Source organism: Echiichthys vipera, assembly GCF_963691815.1.
Source record: "Echiichthys vipera genome assembly, chromosome: 8".
In the NCBI taxonomy this organism is placed as follows: Eukaryota; Metazoa; Chordata; class Actinopteri; order Perciformes; family Trachinidae; genus Echiichthys; species Echiichthys vipera.
Genome location: NC_139833.1, coordinates 1,412,561 through 1,435,603, shown reverse-complemented (window position 1 = coordinate 1,435,603; position 23,043 = coordinate 1,412,561). Strand labels below are relative to the sequence as shown.

The 23,043-nt window shown below is 48.9% G+C and overlaps 1 protein-coding gene across 1 annotated transcript; it reads left to right on the top strand.

Moving 5' to 3' along the window:
- Nucleotides 1-343: 343 nt before the first annotated feature.
- On the top strand, nt 344-11,080 carry creb3l4 (cAMP responsive element binding protein 3-like 4). Its single transcript, XM_083918847.1, has 10 exons — nt 344-545; nt 2,796-2,946; nt 3,148-3,412; nt 4,227-4,351; nt 4,878-4,967; nt 5,737-5,843; nt 6,069-6,137; nt 6,882-6,966; nt 7,038-7,131; nt 10,086-11,080. The coding sequence occupies exons 2-10, from the start codon at nt 2,806-2,808 to the stop codon at nt 10,388-10,390; spliced, it is 1,281 nt and encodes a 426-aa protein (XP_083774973.1). The 5' UTR covers nt 344-545; nt 2,796-2,805; the 3' UTR covers nt 10,391-11,080.
- The last annotated feature ends 11,963 nt before the right edge of the window (nt 11,081-23,043 follow it).

Here is a 23,043-nt window from a genome sequence, read left to right as displayed (position 1 = left end):
ACCAGGTCTCCTCTGGACCAGGTCTCCTCTGGACCCAGGTCTCCTCTGGACCAGGTCTCCTCTGGACCGGGTCTCCTCTGGACCCAGGTCTCCTCTGGACCAGGTCTCTGTCCACACAACCTGCTCCTTAATAAACACATTTGCATTCAAAATAAGTATAATTAGACTTTTATGAATATATTTATTATTAAAAAACAAGTTTACAGTATAAACTAAACATTAATTCATAATAAACATTAATGTATAATAAACACTAATACATCATCACTGTAGGGGGCAGCCGTGCGCCGGTGCAGCCTCCGTTCTGCCGAGCCCGAAGAAGCGGAGGAGGCGGAGGAGGAAGCCGCCTGCTGGTGCACACTGGACGGACCCGGAGCTGCCAGCTGGACCGCGGATTGTCCGGTCTGAACCCGGAGAGAGCAGCGGGCTGAGGCGGTGTGTGTGTCCCGGACCTGCTGCACCGCGGAGGGGCCGCGGAGTGAGGAAGCACCGGGGCCGTGAAGAAGAAGAGGAGGAGGAGGAGGAGGAACAGCTGCTGCCTCACGGTGAGTGTCGGAGTCAGGGTGTTTGTTCCTGTTGATCCGGCTGAACCTGGATCAGGACCAGGATCTGAATCTGGGTCAGGACCAGGATCTGAATCTGGATCAGGACCAGGATCTGAATCTGGGTCAGGACCAGGATCTGGACCAGGACCAGGATCTGGATCTGGATCTGGGTCAGGACCAGGATCTGAATCTGGATCTGGGTCAGGACCAGGACCAGGACCAGGATCTGGATCTGGATCTGGGTCAGGCCTGAGCTCTGAACTACTCTGGTCCAAGTCCTGAATCCGAAAAGTCTTTAAAAGTAGAAAAAGTTTTGATACTTTAACTTTTGTCACAATGTTTCAGCTTCAAACTGTAGAAAAAGTAACAGATTATGATTTTATAAAATTATAATTATTTAATGTTTAATGTCGCAGCTGATGAAGGTTTGGGCTCATTTCATTTAAGTTTCATAAACCTGCGACTTTATTTTCTCATAGATTTTCAACTTTTAATCTCATATATCTGCGACTTTTTTCTCATAAATTGACTTTTTTCTTGTGTTTTTTTTTTACTTTTATCTCATTAATCTGCGACTTTTTATAGATTTGCTACTTTTTATCTCTTTAATCTGCAACTTTTGCTCTAAATACCCCCCCCCCCCCCCCCTGTATTGACGTCATTTGCTGCTGCGCATTAATCTGTAATTTGAGGCTGATTAATATAAATATGTGTAAAAACCTTTGACTCTAAATTGTCGACAAAATGAAACGTAAAAACTCACTTTTCTGTTCCCGAAATGGAAGAAAATGAAGCTCGTATTTCATAACATAACACAACATAACACAACATAACACAACATAACATAACATAACATAACACAACATAACATAACACAACACAACACAACACAACACAACACAACACAACACAACACAACACAACACAACACAACACAACACAACACAACACAACACAACACAACACAACACAACACAACATAACATAACATAACATGACCTAACGCCTCATTTGCATATTTAAACGTGACAGTCCAGAAAAGTTGTTGTTGTTTTTGCTTCTGACGCTTTGAATCTGAAACACGTTTGGCAGCTTATCAGGTTTGTGTGTGTGTGTGTGTGTGTGTGTGTGTGTGTGTGTGTGTGTGTGTGTGTGTGTGTGTGTGTGTGTGTGTGTGTGTGTGTGTGTGTGTGTGTGTGTGTGTGTGTGTGTGTGTGTGTGTGTGTGTGTGTGTGTGTGTGTGTGTGTGTGTGCGCGCGTGTGTGTGCGCGTGTGCGTGTGTGTGCGCGCGTGTGTACCAGGATATCCTCCTCCTGTGTTTCGTCACCTGGGTTTGGAGGAGTCTTTGTTCTGTTGTTTGCTTTGTGTTCACTTTCTTTCTCTTACTTTGCTGTGTGTGTGTGTGTTTGTGTGTGTGTGTGTGTATATATGTGTGTGTGTGTGTGTGTGTAGATATGTGTGTGTGTGTGTGTGTGTGCTATTTAAGAGCTTTGAAAGCTCTTAAATAGTTCTGAAAGGGTATTAAAGTGTCTTTAAAGATTCGGAAAGCGTCTAAAATGTAAATAGTGTTTAAAAGGGTCTTAAAGGGCCTTAGGGCGCCCTCCCACTGTGCCTCCGTCCCGTGCCCCGTGCTTTAGGGTCCTTGTCCCCCCCTCCAGGCCCGTTTGTACTCACACTACCTGGGCCTCGGAGAATGCTTCTTGCTGCCTATACGTCATCACGCCGTAACACGTCACACGCATTGATGACGTCATGGCGATGCGTGGCTTTGTTTCCAGATCTTTCCGTAGACCTCGGAGTTTTTGTGCGTCTTGTCGACTGTTTTTGAATCTTTTCATCGACCAAATCTGCAGTAAACACTCCACCTCCGCATCACACCAACGTGAACCTTTCACCGCCATTGTTTGAAATGTCCGCGCATGGTCCCTCCTTCTTTTTTCTACGTCCCAACAGGCGCACAGGAAATGACCTCAGAACCGCCGTAGGCCTCGTGCTCGTACACGTGCGCACGCTCGTGCTCGTACACGTGCAAACGTGCTTTACTAAAGCCCACCTCTCCCAAACGGGCCGTGGACGGCAAGCGTGCCGCTCCTAGACGTGGTACGGTTGCACTCACACTGGTCAAAGGAACCAGACTTTAGCCGTGTAACGTGCTGGGGCATGGGACGGTGGTACAGTGGGCGTGCACCCTTAAAGCGCCTTAAAAGCTCTAAAATGTTCCTTAATGAATCGTCTTAAACGTGTGTTCAGTCGTCAGGTCATGGATGCAGAGAGCGGGGAGCTGTTTCTGGACGCCGTGGCGGCAGACAGCTGGCAGCTGGGCGCTCCGTTCCCCGGCTCCGACCTCGTCTGCAGCGGCTCCCAGAAGCCCCTGCAGGACTGGGCGGTGGACCCCGACTGTGTGAGTCTCTGGCTCCGTGTGTCACGGTACCACAGGTGAGGTCCCATGATGCAGTCTGTTAAATGGGTCTCTCTCTCTCTCTCTCTCTCTCTCTCTCTCTCTCTCTCTCTCTCTCTCTCTCTCTCTCTCTCTCTCTCTCTCTCTCTCTCTCTCTCTCTCTCTCTCTCTCTCTCTCTCTCTCTCTCTCTCTCTCTCTCTCAGACGCTGGAGGACAGCGAATCAGAGGACTTCCTTCACGGCGTCGACCCAAACGAGGTGTTTCCCAGCGGGCCGCCTGCAGACTCCACGTCTGAGAGCGACAGCGGCATCTCCGAGGACCCTGTGACTGAGGGTCCTGTCGCCGCGGTGACAGCGGCGAGCGCCCGGACGGCCCCGGCGACTGTCTACCAGGTGATCTATGACATCAGCGGCCTGGGGGGCGTGAAGGCGGAGCCTGGACAGGAGAACGTCATCTCCATAGAGCTCGGTGAGGGATTTTAAATACTATTATAAATCATTATTTCTCAATGACTTCCATAACCTTTTAGCAGATTTTAGAAATGACGTCACATTAAACAAAAAGACCAACGAAGACGGCGTTTTTAAAGGGCTCAAAGGGTCGACCTGTCTGAGGGCGCACTCCCACTGTGCCTCCGTACCGTGCCCCAGCACGTTACACGGCTAAAGTCTGGTTCCTTTGACCAGTGTGAGTGCAACCGTACCACGTCTAGGAGCGGCACGCTTGCCGTCCACGCCCCGTTTGGGAGAGGTGGGCTTTAGTAAAGCACGTTTGCACGTGTACGAGCACGAGCGTGTGCACGTGTACGAGCACGAGGCCTACGGCGGTTCTGAGGTCATTTCCTGTGCGCCTGTTGGGACGTAGAAAAAAGAAGGAGGGACCATGCGCGGACATTTCAAACAATGGCGGTGAAAGGTTCACGTTGGTGTGATGCGGAGGTGGAGTGTTTACTGCAGATTTGGTCGATGAAAAGATTCAAAAACAGTCGACAAGACGCACAAAAACTCCGAGGTCTACGGAAAGATCTGGAAACAAAGCCACGCATCGCCATGACGTCATCAATGCGTGTGACGTGTTACGGCGTGATGACGTATAGGCAGCAAGAAGCATTCTCCGAGGCCCAGGTAGTGTGAGGACAAACGGGCCTGGAGGGGGGGACAAGGACCCTAAAGCACGAGGCACGGGACGGACGCACAGTGGGAGGGCGCCCTGACATTCAGGTAACAGATCGTCTGCTATTCTGTACAACACTAACTGTGATGTCACTTCCTGTCCCATGCAGATGAGTGGAGCTCTCAGGTGTTGTTTTCAGACTCGTGCGTCGTGAACGAGCTTCCTCTGCTCCCTGCGGCGCGCCTCGATGGCGGTGTGAGCGCCGCCGACCCTCCCAGCCCCGACGGTGACCTGGTGAGACGTGTTTCTTTTCGTGTATTCTCCTGGGTCAGGGGTCAGGGTTAGGGGTCAGGGTTAGGGTCAGGGTTAGGGGTCAGGGTTACGGGTCAGGGTCAGGGTTAGGGTCAGGGTCAGGGTTAGGGTTAGGGTCAGGGTTAGGGGTCAGGTTTAGGGGTCAGGGTCAGGGTTAGGGGTCAGGGTTAGGGTCAGGGTTAGGGGTCAGGGTTAGGGTCAGGGTTAGGGTCAGGGTTAGGGGTCAGGTTTAGGGGTCAGGGTCAGGGTTAGGGTCAGGTTTAGGGGTCAGGGTTAGGTTTAGGGTTAGGGTCAGGTTTAGGGGTCAGGGTCAGGGTTAGGGTCAGGGTTAGGTTTAGGGTTAGGGTCAGGGTTAGGGGTCAGGGTTAGGGGTCAGGGTCAGGGTCAGGGTTAGGGTTAGGTTTAGGGGTCAGGGTTAGGGGTCAGGGTTAGGGGTCAGGGTTAGGGTCAGGGTTAGGGTCAGGGTCAGGTTTGACCCGGAGCCCTGACTCTCCCTGTGCTGTTGCAGCTTTACCCAGACCTGCAGCTGACGGACGAGGAGCAGAAGCTGCTGACACAGGAAGGAGTTTCTCTGCCCAACAACCTCCCTCTCACCAAGGTCAGAACACCCCCTCACCAAGGTCAGAACACCCTCTCACCAAGGTCAGAACACCCCCTCACCAAGGTCAGAACACCCCCTCACCAAGGTCAGAACACCCTCTCACCAAGGTCAGAACACCCCCTCACCAATGTCAGAACAGCCCCTCACCAAGGTCAGAACACCCCCTCACCAAGGTCAGAACACCCCCTCACCAAGGTCAGAACAGCCCCTCACCAAGGTCAGAACAGCCCCTCACCAAGGTCAGAACACCCCCTCACCAAGGTCAGAACAGCCCCTCACCAAGGTCAGAACAGCCCCTCACCAAGGTCAGAACACCCCCTCACCAAGGTCAGAACACCCCCTCACCAAGGTCAGAACAGCCCCTCCTCTTCCTCTTCCTCCTCCTCTCCTCCCTCCTCCTCTCCTCCCTCCTCCTCTCTTCCTCTTCCTCCTCCTTCTCCTCTTCCTCCTCCTCTTCTCCTCCTCCTCTCCTCTTTCTCCTCTTCCTCCTCCTCCTTTTCCTCCTCCTCTTCCTCCTACTCCTCCTCCTCTTCTTCCTCTTCCTCCTCCTCCTCTCCTCCTCCTCTTCTCCTCCTCTTCCTCCTCCTCCTCCTCCTCCTCTTCCTCCTCCTCCTCTCCTCCTCCTCCTCCTCTCCTCTCCTCCTCCTCCTCCTCTTCCTCCTCCTCCTCTCCTCCTCCTCCTCCTCCTCTTCATCCTCCTCCTCCTCTTCCTCCTCCTCCCCCTCTTCCTCCTCCTCTTCCTCCTCTGATACACTTTCATCCGCAGGCCGAGGAGAGAATCCTGAAGAGAGTTCGGAGGAAAATCCGCAACAAGCAGTCGGCTCAGGACAGCCGGAGGAGGAGGAAGGAGTACGTCGATGGGCTGGAGAGCAGGTACACGCCGCTGAGGGGGAGGGGGGGTCCACCAGAGACCCACCAGAACATGTTTCATATATATATTTACTGTGTGTGTGTGTGTGTGTGTGTGTGTGTGTGTGTGTGTGTGTGTGTGTGTGTGTGTGTGTGTGTGTGTGTGTGTGTGTGTGTGTGTGTGTGTGTGTGTGTGTGTGTGTGTGTGTGTGTGTGTGTGTGTGTGTGTGTGTGTGTGTGTGTGTGTAGGGCAGCAGCTTGCTCAACACAGAATAAGGAGCTGCAGAGATCGGTGGAGCAGCTGGAGAAACGCAACATGTACGAACACTTTTCATTTCCATCGTCTCTTCTAGTGTGTTTATCTGACACGTCTGAGGTCAGATTATTCAGATTACTCAGATTATTCCTCAGATTACTCAGATTATTGCTTTCTATTGTTGCTGAAAGTCCTCAAAGCAGTTTCAGTCCAAAGCAACTGGACTTGGTTCTTTGTCATGAAGACGTTTCACCTCTGATTCAAGAGGCTTCATCAGTTCATGTACGCATCTGACCAGGACCAGGACCAGGACCAGGACCAGGACCAGGCTGGGACTGGACCAGGACCAGGACCAGGCTGGGACCAGGCTGGGACTGGTCCTGGTCCAGTGGTTGGTGGATGAGAGGTGAAACGTCTTCCTGAACAGATGTTCTTTGAGGTTGGATTGTTGGATGAAGGGATGAAAGGGCAGCATTGTAAACTGGAATTGAGCGGAGTCTCAGACCTCCTCCTCTGGTTAGCCATGGTCCAGTCCCAGCTTGATCCTGGTCCTGGTCCTGGTCCTGGTCCCAGCCTGGTCCTGGTCCTGATCCTGGTCAGATGCGTACATGAACTGATGAAGCCTCTTGGATCAGAGGTGAAACGTCTTCCTGACAGAGAACCAAGTCCAGTTGCTTTGGACTGAAGCTGCTTTGAGGAGAACGGCGACCTGGACACATGAGAACATTCACAGGCTTGTTGCTGAACGTAACGGCAGAATGAACGCTGACGTAAACGCGTGTCCACTGTGTTTTTGTGCCCCTCAGCTCTCTGCTGACTCAGCTGCGACAGCTTCAGTCTCTGATCAAACACACGGTCAGCAAAGGAGCCCAGACCAGCACCTGCTTACTGGTAGGAAACATCGCACGTTCACTCTTCTTCTCGTGAATCTGGAGGGTTTCCGACTGTGTTTGTGTCCTCAGATCATCCTGGTGTCCCTGGGGCTCATCATCATGCCCAGTTTCAGCCCGTTCAGCCGCAGCTCGTCTGCAGACGACGACTACAGACCCACGGGAGGTCAGTCACTTCCTGTTGTTTCTGTCACCGTGTGCGGCTCGTCCTCGGTCCTTCTGCTGGTTTCATTATAGTGAGATCGTTCTGTAAGCGTGAGGAGAGCAAAGTGACACAAGACCCGGTTCTGAAGGTTTCATTAAAGTGTAATGACAGCGTAAAATCATCCCAGGGTCTTTTCTGCACTCAGGGCGCCCTCCCACTGTGCCTCCGTCCCGTGCCCCGTGCTTTAGGGTCCTTGTGCCCCCCTCCAGGCCCGTTTGTACTCACACTACCTGGGCCTCGGAGAATGCTTCTTGCTGCCTATACGTCATCACGCCGTAACACGTCACACGCATTGATGACGTCATGGCGATGCGTGGCTTTGTTTCCAGATCTTTCCGTAGACCTCGGAGTTTTTGTGCGTCTTGTCGACTGTTTTTGAATCTTTTCATCGACCAAATCTGCAGTAAACACTCCACCTCCGCATCACACCAACGTGAACCTTTCACCGCCATTGTTTGAAATGTCCGCGCATGGTCCCTCCTTCTTTTTTCTACGTCCCAACAGGCGCACAGGAAATGACCTCAGAACCGCCGTAGGCCTCGTGCTCGTACACGTGCGCATGCTCGTACTCGTGCAAACGTGCTTTACTAAAGCCCACCTCTCCCAAACGGGCCGTGGACGGCAAGCGTGCCGCTCCTAGACGTGGTACGGTTGCACTCACACTGGTCAAAGGAACCAGACTTTAGCCGTGACACGTGCTGGGGCACGGTACGGAGGCACAGTGGGAGTGCGCCCCTACATACATCAAATAAGCCTTGAAGACAGTTTTTTTCTGTAACAACTATTAAGGTAGAAATCCAGGAGAGATGCTAACAGCTGGATGTGGCTAACAGTGATTAGCTCGGGGCAGTGCGGTGAAGGCATTCAAAGGTCTTTTTTAACCACTAATGCTGCTGAAAATAACAGCAAACCTCTGCAGCAGCATGAGAAGAGTCCCTACACACACAACAAAGCAGCAACAGCGTAGTTAGTGAAGCCAGAGTTTATTAAAAGAGTGTTTTAAAGACTTACCTACTGGCCCCTGTACCAGCTCCTCTCATAGTAAAGTCCATTACAGTGGATTACCAAAGTCGATCCCAAAGAACATGCATTTGACATTCACAGTTGTTCCTTTAATTTCATGGAGGGAAAAGTAACAGCGGTACTTCCAGCTCAGGAAAGCTCGTTTTCCTGGGCTCACAGCGCTGCAGTACTCGTGCCAGGCCTGCGTGTGGCGCTGTGACTCTGCCAACACTTAAGTGCAATCATTTAATCTCACTGCTCATTTCTGTCAAACACACTCAAACATATTTGATCTGATACATTTCCTCCACATTTAACTCATCTGATTTAACTTTCTGAGACTTTTATTTGACCCGTATTCTTTCATCTACCTCACATATATTTGACCAAGAGTTAATTATTCAAGATTCAAGATTCAAGATTCAAGAAGCTTTATTTATCCCGAGGGAAATTATTGTGCAACAGTTTCGATACAAAGGCAGAAAAGGATCAGAGTAACAATAAGCATAAACATAAATCAAATCAAAATAAAGCTAACATCAAATAAATCAAACAATAACTAAATGTGACAGAGTGCAACAGACGTCGTGGTTAAGCGTAGGTTTATACAATATACAACAATACGCAGCGTGCAGTTTAGCAGCAGATTGAAATAAAATAAGTACAAACTAGATAAGTGAGAAGGAGAGATAAGTTATAAGTGTTAAAAATGTTAAAAATGTTAAAAATGTAGCAGCATGTCCTACAGAACTAAGTGACAGTGTGGCACAGTGGAGTGTAGCAGCATTTCGTACTTAAGTCAGTTACAGTAAACCACAGTGAAATGTAGCAGCATGTCCTAAAGCACAGTAAGTGTATCAGCAGATATTCACTGTCTATTGTGGTTGTTTTTTATACTATCTGTATTTATTAAGCTAAGGGTTTATTGGTTAACCTATACTGTGTTTTTCTAAGCTGCTGGAAACTCAATTTCCTTGCGGGAGTTCATCCCAAAGGATCAATAAAGAGACGTTTAAGTCTGAGTCTAAGTCAGAAACCCACCAACAACAGAGAAGAAGAGACACTTTTGTCCGTTTGTGTGCAACCAAGCATGCTTTTGATTTTGTGTCAACAACACCCGCCCAACTCCACCTCTGATTGGCTCAACGTGACACTACCTCAGCTGATCATCATCATTTTGTCTCGTGCCCCCTCACTGAGGAAGAGCGGTCTCTGCCGTCGACTTAGAGATCTCGTTGCTCTGGTGAAAACAGCTTCAGTGAGATAACGCGTAGAGTAACGCGCTGCTTTTTTTCGGCAGTTACGGTAGCGATTGGGAAGAGTGATCAATTAGATTTACCTGTAACTGAGTCGTGATGCCGGTATTTTTGAACGCTGTGGTTGCAGATTGGACAAAGTACGGTCAAGTTGCAACAACTTCCTGTCTTATGGCGAAAAGTGATATTTTGGCGTCAAACCACGACAACAAGAAAACCTTCGGTAACATTTGATCGGACGCGTCTCGAGATGGTAGCGACTGATTTGGAAGTTGATGGTGTTTTGTCTCTAGGAGGAATTTGATGGAGTTGGCGTGGAGTTCACCCGTGCAACTGTCAGAAAATAGCCATAACATTTAAAATGGCCGACTTCCTGTTGAGTTTAGGTTATTGCTCCAAGAGGCTTTTTTCTAACCCGACTCCTCCAGATGGACTGAGTCTCATGGTCTCAGCAGATCCGTCTGAACTCTGGTTTAAAGATCTTTATGAAGGGGTGAAAATCCTTGTCTCTGATTGGATAAACCATCTGTCTGTCACCAACATACGGGCCAAACCAACCAATCAGATGACTGAAGCGTGTGACGTGCTAACAGCGTGGAGGCAAAGCTCTCTTTCAACAGTGTGAAGTAAAGATGTCTTGTTTCATCCTTTTTTCAGTTATTTCCAGAAACATCCTGACAGACCCGTCCGTCTCGCAGCCGGCGGCCGGTGCCGACGGTCCGGCCGTGCAGCCCGACTCCCAGTCGCCGCCCTCTGAACTCAGGCAGTCGGGACCTCCGGACGGCGGCGCCATCCTCAAAGAAACAATAGAAACCTCTGAAAACGCGGGATTCGGCGGCGCCGCTCAAGAGGGGAACAGCTCGGCGCCGGTCGAGGCTGAGCAGCTGGAGCTGGGGTTGAGGTCGACGACGGGGAAAGGAAGCCGCGATCCGGCCAAACCTGCACACGCCGACGAGATGTAGACGGAGGCTTTTGACCACAAGCAGGACTTCATGTTCCACGGCTCACTCAAGGTCGTGACCCGCGATGATTAACCGCTGTCGGACGCTTTGGGCCAGGCTTCGTCTGGAACGAATAGATTGGTGGTGGTCTTTAATTTTGCTGATGAGAAATCGGATCCTGACTCCGCCGCGTGTCCTCCGACGGACGAACCCCGATAAAACCTGAACTAACCTCCACGTAAATCAGTTTAACACAGAAGTTTCACACCTTTGGGAGATGGGACGAGGATCTGGACCCTGCTCTCGTGTCCGTACGGTCCATGTGAACCCAGCAAACCCGGGTCAGGCTGTGACGTCATATCCCTCGCAAAAAAACGGCCCCAGTCAGACGCCAAAAACTGCAGCGTGGTTACAGTCGGACGTCGTTTCTACGTCCAATAAACGTCCAGTCAGTCAAATATTAGGGGTATTAGGGGTCACCAGTGTTTTCTTTATTCTTAAATTTGTTCTTAAGAAAAGTCAACTGTTCGTAGCTCTGTTCCCATTTCCTCGTGAGTTGACGGTGCGTTCGATGATCCTAATTAGCAGGTAATCGCCTCCGACAATCCCCACAAAAGGGCGTGAGAGCAAACCGCCGTACACGGAAATAGAAAAGAAAAGTTGAGAGAGTCGGGTCAAGAACGTCCAAATCGGACTCTATGGAGAAAAGCACGTGTAAAAGAATTTTAAAAAACACAAACCTTTAAGAGTTTGGAAGTGGAGCTAACAGTGGTTAGCTCGGGGCAGCACGCTGAAGGCATTCAAAGGTCTTTTTTAACCACTAATGCTGCTGAAAATAACAGCAAACCTCTGCAGCAGCATGAGAAGAGTCCCTACACACACAACAAAGCAGCAACAGTGTAGTTAGTGAAGCCAGAGTTTATTAAAGAGTGTTTTAAAGACTTACCTACTGGCCCCTGTACCAGCTCCTCTCATAGTAAAGTCCATTACAGTGGATTACCAAAATCGTTCCAAAAGGACGTGCATTTGACATTTACAGTTGTTCCAAAACGCCCAATGAGCCGCCGCGTTTAGTAGTGACAGTCACCTTCTCCCGTTTATTCTCTACGGAGAGCTGGAGATCCGGCCGTGAGTTGCATGATGGGTACAGCGCGACGAGTCGACTGGCGGTTCACTGTCTCCGAATTCGCATAAACACGACTGGAGCTCAACTCCACGCAAAGGAAGTCTGTCCACTGCGACCAACAAGCCGAAAACTCCGATCAACTGCGAACCACGATTCTGTCACTGGTGCATATTTCACTTCATAGGTTTTCGCCGCGTTGTTACCAAACAGTGAGAGCCGCGTAACTCGCACAAGTGGCGCGTTGTTTCCTGCGTCGCTGGGACTCGCCGTGGACGTCGTGCACAGCCGCAGCACGAGAGACGAGCTGGATAACCTTTAATTCCTCACGCTCCATCAGAGGAACGTCTGCAGCTCTGCCTCGTCAGTGTCGCATCAGCGCCGCGGACGCCAAACAACGGTTCTGTTGGTACCATCCACGACTTCTGACGACAGGAACACGTGACGACTTCTAACTTCAAAATAAAATAACGCTAATTTGTGAGGGAAATGTCTTAATTCCTGATAATGACGAACACATGTGAGTTGAGGACTTTTGTAACCACCTGCTGATATTGCAAAATAAAAGCCCCGTCTGGGCCGTTTGAACGCGTTTGGCATAAACGTTGTGGCGTCGGCTGGTGTGACCGCCGTGAACGACGGCGTTTGTACGCAATAAACAGACATAACTGCTCTCTGCTCCCCTAGCGATCCAATGCTAAGCTGTGTCGTTTCATTAATTGATGCTTTGCTAAGCTCGTTAATAATATTCAGTAGTTTATTCGCAGCGCGTGGGTTGGGAATAAGGTGCCTTGCTCAAAGGTAGAGAGCGTAAATACTCATAGTGGTGTGTGTGTGTGTGTGTGTGTGTGTGTGTGTGTGTGTGTGTGTGTGTGTGTGTGTGTGTGTGTGTGTGTGTGTGTGTGTGTGTGTGTGTGTGTGTGTGTGTGTGTGTGTGTGTGTGTGTGTGTGTGTGTGTGTGTGTGTGTGTGTGTGTGTGTGTGTGTGTGTGTGTGTGTGTGTGTGTGTGTGTGTGTGTGTGTGTGTGTGTGTGCGTGCGTGTGTGTGTGTGTCTTTTGTAAATAATGATTCTTTGTTGAAGGGATTCTCTTTTTTTAATCTGATTGTTTTATTTTGAAAGCTAAAAGTCTCGTTGTGTTCCTGTTGAGTTTGTGAATGATTGATGTTGTGGGAAAATCACCTCCACATCAGATCAGATGAAACCGGATCATTCTCTCTAAACCAGCGGTGTCAAGTTCAAATTCACAGTGGGCCAAAATTTAAAACTGGGACAAAGTTGCGGAACAAACTCAATTTCCACAAAATAAAATAAAAAATTGTGGGGAGGGGTGGATTCAGTGTGTCTGCAGAGACTGGTAGCATGGATGCTCATGTGTGTGAACAGAAAAGTAGACGTGGATGAGCTTTATACTCACGGGCCAGCTCTCACAGAACCTGCATATGATCTTAGGGACAAATATAATTACACCGTGGACCAGATTTGGCCCACGGGCCTGAGTTTGACACCCCTGCTCTAAACCCTCAGCTCTCTGTGTGACAGCGTTGGTTTGCTCTCCGTTCGCTCACAGGTTTTATTTTCTTTACTGCTTCATTAAAAAGGGACAAACTCTGAGTCTGTGTCTGATTTATTTATGACATTATAATGAAAACGTGTTTTATGATGCAGCAACTCAGTGGATCTGAACATTAACATCATAACATTATCAAACGTTACCAAGTGAAGAAGAAGAAGAATCGGTTGATCAGACGCTCGGGGAGCGTTGTGAATATTTACGTCCTCTTCTGTTGAGTAATTGATGAGCGGACCCTGACGGGGTCCTCTCCCACTTCCTGTGGAAATGGCAGCGACCCACAGAGGAGACTGATTAAAGATGGATGCAGGGTCGGAGGATATGAGACGGATAACTGAGCTGATGAGGCAATGACTCATGAACGCTGCGTTAGTCCCCTTGGATCACATCGTTCAAGGCAATGAAACAGCCTGATTACAGGAAATGAGACTTTACTGTGCAACACTTAAGTGTCACGTTTAAGGCGACTGACGCCTCTGAACGCACTCTACCACAAAAAGATGCAAAATGACTAAAAATAGATGCAAAACCACCATCATGTCTCCATCATGTCTCCATCATGTCTCAATCATGTCTCCATCATGTCTCCATCATGTCTCCATCTCGTCTCCATCTTGTCTCCATCTCCTCTCCATCTCGTCTCCATCATGTCTCCATCTCGTCTCCATCTTGTCTCCATCATGTCTCCATCTTGTCTCCATCATGCCTCCATCTTGTCTCCATCATGTCTCCATCTTGTCTCCATCTTGTCTCCATCATGTCTCGATCTTGTCTCCATCATGTCTCCATCTTGACTCCATCTTGTTTCCATCATGTCTCCATTTCGTCTCCATCTCGTCTCTATCTTGTCTCCATCATGTCTCCATCATGTCTCCATCTTGTCTACATCTTGCCTCCATCTTGTCTCCATCTTGTCTCCATCTCGTCTCCATCTTGTCTCCATCTTGTCTCCATCATGTCTCCATCTTGTCTCCATCATGTCTCCATCTTGTCTCCATCTTGTCTCCATCTTGCCTCCATCTTGCCTCCATCTTGTCTCCATTTTGTCTCCATCATGTCTCCATCTTGTCTCCATCTTGTCTCCATCTTGCCTCCATCTTGTCTCCATTATGTCTCCATCATGTCTCCATCATGTCTCCATCATGTCTCCATCTCGTCTCCATCGTGTCTCCATCATGTCTCCATCTCGTCTCCATCATGTCTCCATCTTGTCTCCATCATTTCTCCATCATGTCTCCATCATGTCTCCATCTTGTCTCCATCTTGTCTCCATCTTGTCTCCATCTCGTCTCCATCTCGTCTCCATCTTGTCTCCATCATGTCTCCATCTTGTCTCCATCTCGTCTCCATCTTGTCTCCATCATGTTTCCATCATGTCTCCATCATGTCTCCATTTTGTCTCCATCTTGTCTCCATCATGTCTCCATTTTGTCTCCATCTCGTCTCCATCTTGTCTCCATTTTGTCTCCATCTCGTCTCCATCATGTCTCCATTTTGCCTCCATCTCGTCTCCATCATGTCTCCATCTTGTCTCCATCTCGTCTCCATCATGTCTCCATTTTGTCTCCATCTTGTCTCCATCTCGTCTCCATCATGTCTCCATTTTGTCTCCATCTTGTCTCCATCTCGTCTCCATCATGTCTCCATCATGTCTCCGACTTGTCTCCGACTTGTCTCAGTCATGTCTCCATCTTGTCTCCATCATGTCTCCGACTTGTCTCCATCATGTCTCCATCTTGTCTCCATCATGTCTCCATCATGTCTCCAACTTGTCTCCATCATGTCTCCGTCATGTCTCCATCTTGTCTCCATCATGTCTCCGTCATGTCTCCATCTTGTCTCCATCTTGTCTCCATCATGTCTCCATCATGTCTCCATCTTGTCTCCATCATGTCTCCATCTCGTCTCCATCTTTTCCCCATCACGTCTCCATCATGTCTCCATCTTGTCTCCATCTTGTCTCCATCATGTCTCCATCATGTCTCCATCTTTTCCCCATCACGTCTCCATCATGTCTCCATCTTGTCTCCATCGTGTCTCCATCATGTCTCCATCGTGTCTCCATCATGTCTCCATCATGTCTCCATCATGTCTCCATCTCGTCTCCATCGTGTCTCCGTCACGTCTCCATCTTGTCTCCATCGTGTCTCCATCATGTCTCCATCATGTCTCCATCTCGTCTCCATCGTGTCTCCGTCACGTCTCCATCTTGTCTCCATCTCATCTCCATCATGTCTCCATCTTGTCTCCATCGTGTCTCCGTCACGTCTCCATCATGTCTCCATCATGTCTCCATCATGTCTCCATCTCGTCTCCATCGTGTCTCCGTCACGTCTCCATCTTGTCTCCATCGTGTCTCCATCATGTCTCCATCATGTCTCCATCTCGTCTCCATCGTGTCTCCGTCACGTCTCCATCTTGTCTCCATCTCATCTCCATCATGTCTCCATCTTGTCTCCATCATGTCTCCATCTTGTCTCCATCATGTCTCCATCTCGTCTCCATCATGTCTCCATCTTGTCTCCATCATGTCTCCATCTCGTCTCCATCTTGTCTCCATCATGTCTCCATCATGTTTCCATCTTGTCTCCATCATGTCTCCACCATGTCTCCATCTTGTCTCCATCATGTCTCCATCTCGTCTCCATCATGTCTCCATCATGTCTCCATCTTGTCTCCATCTTGTCTCCATCATGTCTCCATCTCGTCTCCATCTCGTCTCCATCTCGTCTCCATCACGTCTCCATCTTGTCTCCATCATCTCTCCATCATGTCTCCATCTTGTCTCCATCATGTCTCCATTTCGTCTCCATCATGTCTCCATCTCGTCTCCATCTCGTCTCCATCTTGTCTCCATCATCTCTCCATCTTGTCTCCATCTTGTCTCCATCTTGTCTCCATCTCGTCTCCATCTCGTCTCCATCGTGTCTCCGTCTCGTCTCCATCTTGTCTCCATCTCGTCTCCATCTCGTCTCCATTATGTCCCCATCTCGTCTCCATCATGTCTCCATCTCGTCTCCATCATGTCTCCATCTTGTCTCCATCTTGTCTCCATCATGCCTCCATCTTGTCTCCATCTTGTCTCCATCTCGTCTCCATCTTGTCTCCATCATGTCTCCATCTTGTCTCCATCATGTCTCCATCATGCCTCCATCTCGTCTCCATCATGTCTCCATTTCGTCTCCATCTTGTCTCCATCTTGTCTCCATCATGTCTCCATCTTGTCTCCATCTCGTCTCCATCATGTCTCCATCTTGTCTCCATCTTGCCTCCATCATGTCTCCATCTCGTCTCCATCATGTCTCCAGCAGGCTGAGGGAAATCCATTATTGATGCCTCCACTCTGCAGTTTTCACGTCCTCCCTTTACCGTGGAGATTTTCCCCGAGGGACACGTCATGTCCCAACACCAGGAAGCCGTCCCAGCAGTTTATGCTCTTTAAATTTTCATGCCTCCCTCTGATGTTTGGCTCCCAGCAAAGACATGATTTTTAATGCTTCGTCTATTTTAAGACTAAACAGAGTAAACAGCTGTAAAAACCCACACGTGAAGTTCATGTTTCCATGTGTTTAACTGTCCATCACTGTTAAATGATCTGGTTTTATTAAACTTTAGTAAAAGATTCGGCTCCGAAACCACAAAGAAAACACGTAATCTGTTGTTTTGGTCGGTGATAACGGAGACGAGATCCAGTTGAAAGTCTCATCTGCGGCTTCTCTCCAGGGGCCTCATGTACTAAGAATTGCGTGGCTTTCTTACTAAAACATGGCGTACGCTAGAATCCAGAAACTGGCGTAAGCACAAAAAAATTCAGATGTATCAATGTGTGCGTACGCATGGATCCAAGCACTTTTCCTTTGTACATCCCAATCAACGTGGAATTGAGCGCACATGCAGAAGTGCTGAACTCCTCCCTGTCCACGCCCCCATTTAAATATGCAAATCAATGTAAATAGGGCCTGCACCGGGGATTCCCTCTCTGCACTATCAGATTTAAACGATGAGTAAAGGTAAGAAGCGCAACTTCAACGAGTCTAAGCTCGAAATTTTATTGAATGAAGTGGAGACCGAAGAGCGGTTTTATTTGGTAGCCTCTTTACAGGGATAAACACAAAGAAAAAGACATTTCTGGGGAGTGTGTGTGTGAGGCAGTGAACGCTGTTGGGTCGGAGCAGCGCACAACCACTGAAATAAATAAAAAAATGGTCCGACGTGAAGCGGAGGATTTCGGCCCACCGCCGAAGTATCACCGCAACGGGCGGGGTGACAGGAGGGGAGGAACTGACCCCCTTTGACCAGAGAGTGGCGGCTATTGTGGAGGGAACAGCTCTAAGCGGAGTTGTGGGGGCCATGAAGGCGACACAGATCATCCTCAAGGTAAATGTGTTAAACTCAGAAATGTCATTATACTAGGCTGCTCACATTACACATGCTCGTGCGTTAAGTTGCCAGGATATAAACACATTGACTCATGTTTAATTACTTCATTTTTTTTTATTATTATTTCTCAATAGACGATGAGACAGGAGAGGGCTCCTCCCTCTGCACCGTGCGCCCTGGCGTCTCCAGCGGCACCTCCAGCACCACGCGCCCCGGCGACCCCACGCCAGCTGACGTCCGCCCGACTGGCCGTGTCCTTTCACAAGCTGTGCTGGAATCACAGGAGGAAATATTGAGAGCCATCCGTGGCGTCAGTGATCTTCTAGATCAAATTGTCAATGCACTGGGAGATATTTATCATGCAATAAATGCACGTACAAAGTAAATCGTGTCCTTGCCTCTTTACATCATTGAAATCAGACGCTGACGGGCCCGTATCGCTTTGCGGGGTGGGTCGAGGTTGACGGGTCCGGCATTCGGTTCCTCCGGTGGGGGGGGGGGGGGGGTGCTCTGGCAGTGGTATGCCATGGCGGTGTGCCAAGTTGTGCAGGACACCATAGGCCAGCACGATGCGGCACACCTTCTCAGGTGTGTACAGCAGCACCCCGCCCGACCTGTCTAGACAGCGCCAGCGCCCCTTCAATAGGCCAATTGCCCTCTCCACCACTGCCCGAGTTCGGGAATGGCGGTCGTTGTATCTCCCCTCTTGGTCGGTGCCGGGGTTAGTGAGAAGGGTCAACAGCCACGTTCTCAGGGGGTAACTATATATATATATATATATATAAATCACACTACTGTTCGCGGGAAAACAAACAGGACAAAATAACTGCATTACAAGGATTGACAAGACTGATCACACTTATATTAATGACTGCAGAGGTTCCAACTTTACGCACGCGTTTATTGAGACGAATAATGAACACAAGGAGACATTCTTTTTTCACCAGGGAAAAAAACAAATACACATATTTGAATGCGCGTGTCCAAACGGGCATTGTGCTGGTTTAAATTCGGGGCGCATTAAACGGATAAATGATTTACTCACCGAGAAGCCACCCATCGCGCACCGTGCCAGCCTCCAACCTGTTACCTACCATGCTATTGTTTAGATTGAACGAGTCATGCGTTGCCAGAAATCCCAGAGTGGTCAGCACCTGTGTGGGAATGGACAACCCCTGGCTCCTGGGCGTGTGTCGTTCTAAGTCTGGCCGCGGCTCCGCGCACAGCTCCAGTAACACTGGCCTCGGCAACCCGAAACGACTCATGAGCCAGTTGTCGTCATTTGCAAACAGATCTTCCCGCTCTCTAAACACCCTCTCACGGCTGACATAACCATTTGCGATGTCTTCTAACAATGCCAAGGCTGCCATTGTTAATTCCCTTTTTTATTAAATTGCGCATGCTTTTATATCCTTCTCCTTATTTTATATCCTTACGATTGCAAACACGTGTGTGTTAATTGTCCATTAATGTGTCTCTGATGCGCACATTACACTGAGGATGAATTGTTTTCACATAACTAACAGTTTCCCAGCATCACCTCTAAGTGTCGCCAACGAAACAATAGCTGTAGAAACGTGCGTACGCCAGCCATGAAGTTTGCGTGGCGCACCGCACATTTCCACGGTCATTTCACTTTTGATACATCCGAACGTTGGCGTGGAAAATGGCGTACGCCACGTTTTTGTGCGTACGCAACATTGATACATGAGGCCCCAGGTCTCTTCTTCAAACAGAAGAGCAAACCCTGTCCCCGCGGAGCCCAGCAGGTGTCAGCAGAGACACTAACTAACCCGCTGCACGTCCTTCACCTCATCTGTCTCTGTTGATGCTGGAGCCAGAGGTTTAAAGTGCACTGTGTGATCAGCTCAGGGCAACACAACAGCTGCAGGCCACGGATCCACCCAGGTGCATGCTGGGACACCAACATTTCAGACGTTTACAGGACATAAAGGAATCTTTCTGTTGCACTTTTGCAACATTTTATAACTGAAGCATGATTAGTTTTCTCCACTGCAGCAGATGCAGTTTTTGTTTGTTTTTAACATTCTTTATTTAGAGGCATGTATATATATTTATATATATATAAAAACAAAGCAAAACAATACGTTCAGGACGAAATACAAAAAGATGCCACAAACCCAAACATCGAATAGGAAACATTCAATCCGACAGGCGGCCGACACAAAACCACAAAAACACAAAAACAGACATCGATTTTATCAAACAAGCTGTTACCAGTTCATCTGTCTGTCTGTCTGTCTGTCTTTATCTCTGTCAGTCTGTTTGTCTTTGTCTCCGTCTGTCTGTCTGTCTTTGTCTCTGTCTGTCTGTCTGTCTTTGTCTCTGTCTGTCTGTTTGTCTTTGTCTCTGTCTGTCCGTCTGTCTGTCTGTCTTGTGTCAGTCTGCCCATCTGTCTGTCTGTCGATCTGTCTTGGTCTCTGTCTGTCCATCTGTCTGTCTTGTGTTAGTCTTTGTCTCTGTCCGTCTTTGTCTCTGTCTGTCTTTGTCTCTGTCAGTCTTTGTCTCTGTCTGTCTGTCTTGTGTCTGTCTTTGTCTCTGTCAGTCTTTGTCTCTGTCCATCTGTGTGTCTGTCTTTGTCTCTGTCAGTCTTTGTCTCTGTCTGTCTGTCTTGTGTCTGTCTTTGTCTCTGTCAGTCTTTGTCTCTGTCCATCTGTGTGTCTGTCTTTGTCACTGCCAGTCTTTGTCTCTGTCTGTCTTTGTCTCTATCTGTCAGTCTTTGTCTCTGTTTGTCTTTGTCTCTGTCTGTCTGTCTGTCTGTCTTTGTCTCTGTCTGTCCGTCTGTCTGTGTGTTTGTCTTTGTCTCTGTCCGTCTGTTTGTCTTTGTCACTGTCTGTCTTTGTCTCTGTCTGTCTGTCTGTCTGTCTGTCTTTGTCACTGTCTGTCTTTGTCACTGTCTGTCTTTGTCTCTGTCTGTCTGTCTGTTTGTCTTTGTCTCTGTCTGTCTTTGTCTCTGTCAGTCTTTGTCTCTGTCCATCTGTGTGTCTGTCTTGGTCTCTGTCTGTCTTTGTCTCTGTCTCTGTCAGTCTTTGTCTCTGTATGTCTGTTTGTCTTTGTCTCTGTCAGTCTTTGTCTCCGTCTGTCTGTGTGTCTGTCTTTGTCTCTGTCAGTCTTTGTCTCTGTCTGTCTGTTTGTCTTTGTCTCTGTCAGTCTTTGTCTCCGTCTGTCTGTGTGTCTGTCTTTGTCTCTGTCCATCTGTCTTTGTCTCTGTCTGTGTGTCTGTCTTTGTCTCTGTCAGTCTTTGTCTCTGTCAGTCTTTGTCTCTCTCTGTCTTTGTCTCTGTCAGTCTTTGTCTCCGTCTGTCTGTGTGTCTGTCTTTGTCTCTGTCCATCTGTCTTTGTCTCTGTCTGTCTGTCTTTGTCTCTGTCTGTCTGTCTGTCTTTGTCTCTGTCAGTCTTTGTCACTGTCAATCTGTCTGTTTGTCTTTGTCTCTGTCTGTCTTTGTCTCTGTCTGTCTGTCTTTTCTCTTCTTTCCCTCGGTGCACACAGATGTCCATCTTCCAATTAAAAACCCTTCCACACTGGACCAAGCATGACTCCATGACCCTGCTCTCATCCCTCTCTTCATCTTCAATAACATCTGCAGCCTCTTTAAATATGATTTGATCGTGTTCATCCTTTCATCTCCTCCAAGACAAACACGTGTACGTGCACACGCTAATCAAACTGTGCGTGCACGTAATCAGTGATGTGAGTTCACGTTACAGCCTTCATCAGTTATGATTCAAATGCTGAAATAAAGGCACCAACATGGACGTACTGAGGCTGTTTCCTGTGAATGTGACTGAATAATAAATGTCTGATGTGTAAGAGGACGTTTGATTTCAGGGCGATCATCAGCGCTGCAGCACGTAAGTGGCAGTGGAGGGTTTGTTTGGAGGACGTATAGGAGACACTGACTCCCACGCTGCTAATGGCTCTCCTCAGCATCTCAACGCCTTCTGGATCCATCCTCCTGACAAAACGCTGTCACTGTCGGCTCAATGCAGACTGGAGAGGAGACGCAGCACCTTGTTTCCTCTACCCTTGGACTCAACCCCATCAAAAGCTCCTCAGTCTCAGTTGAAATTGTTCTGAGGCCAAAGAGCGTCCTGAATCTGAGGTACAGGTGTGAAAGCCCGTCTCATTTCAAGTGTAAACCCTATATTTCTGTTTTTTAAGACGGTCGCTGCACAAATCAACGATGTTTTATTGCTGAAAATAACAACAATGCAGGACTTTCTCGGCTCTGTGGTTCCTCACTCGTCCACCAGATGCCCTCAGAGTTTTCTGCCCTTTGTGACCTGCTTCTAAAAACAGCAAATCCACCTCAAAAAGATGCAAAATGACTAAATATAGATGCAAAACCACCTCAAAAAGATGCAAAATGACTAAATATAGATGCAAAACCACCACAAATAGATGCAAAATGAGTAAAAATATCAGCAGCAGCAGCAGTAACAGTAACAGCAGCAGCAACAGTAACAGCAGCAGCAGCAGCAGCAGCAGTAACAACAACAGCAGCAGCAGTAACAACAGCAGCAGCAGTAACAGCAGTAACAGGCACAGCAGCAGCAGCAGCAGCAGCAGCAGTAACAGTAACAGCAGCAGCAGTAACAGCAGCAGCAGCAGCAGCAGCAGTAACAGCAGCAGCAGTAACAGCAGCAGCAGCAGCAGCAGCAGCAGCAGTAACAGCAGCAACAGTAACAGCAGCAGCAGCAGCAGCAGTAACAGCAGCAACAGTAACAGCAGCAGCAGCAGCAGCAGCTGTAACAGCAGCAGTAACAGCAGCAGCAGCAACAGCAGCAGCAGCAGCAGTAACAGCAGCAGCAGCAGCAGCAGTAACAGCAGCAGTAACAGCAGCAGCAGCAGCAGCAGCAGCAGCAGCAGTAACAGTAACAGCAGCAGCAGTAACAGTAACAGCAGCAGCAGCAGCAGTAACAGCAGCAGCAGCAGCAGCAGTAACAGTAACAGCAGCAGCAGCAGCAGTAACAGCAGCAGCAGCAGCAGCAGCAGCAGCAGCAGCAGCAGCAGCAGCAGTAACAGCAGCAGCAGCAGCAGTAACAGTAACAGCAGCAGTAACAGCAGCAGCAGCAGCAGTAACAGCAGCAGCAGCAGCAGCAGCAGCAGCAGCAGTAACAGCAGCAATAACAGCAGCAGCAGTAACAGCAGCAGTAACAGCAGCAGCAGCAGTAACAGCAGCAGCAGTAACAGCAGCAGCAGCAGCAGCAGCAGCAGCAGTAACAGCAGCAGCAGCAGCAGCAGCAGCAGTAACAGCAGCAGCAGCAGCAGCAGCAGTAACAGCAGCAGCAGCAGCAGCAGTAACAGCAGTAACAGCAGCAGCAGCAGCAGCAGCAGTAACAGTAACAGCAGCAGTAACAGCAGCAGTAGTGACAGCAGCAGTAACAGCAGCAGCAGCAGCAGCAGCAGGAGCAGCGTAGCTCCCTCGTGTCGCCCTTTTCTAATCGCATGCTGGCGTTTGTGTTTATTGATGTGAGGAATTCTTGTAAAGGGAGCGAGATAATGCTCGACCGGCGCTGATGGAAGATAAAACAGCTATAAACTGTGATGACGGGGCGACGTCACGGGGCAAAGGCACC

Bases quoted from the DNA above. Each gene is read 5' to 3' on its own strand.
- creb3l4 (XM_083918847.1), top strand. From the start codon at position 2,806: ATGGATGCAGAGAGCGGGGAGCTGTTTCTGGACGCCGTGGCGGCAGAC. The intron at 2,947-3,147 runs GTGAGTCTCTGG...TCTCTCTCTCAG, and splicing joins GGGCGGTGGACCCCGACTGT to ACGCTGGAGGACAGCGAATC. The intron at 6,138-6,881 runs GTACGAACACTT...TGTGCCCCTCAG, and splicing joins CAGCTGGAGAAACGCAACAT to CTCTCTGCTGACTCAGCTGC.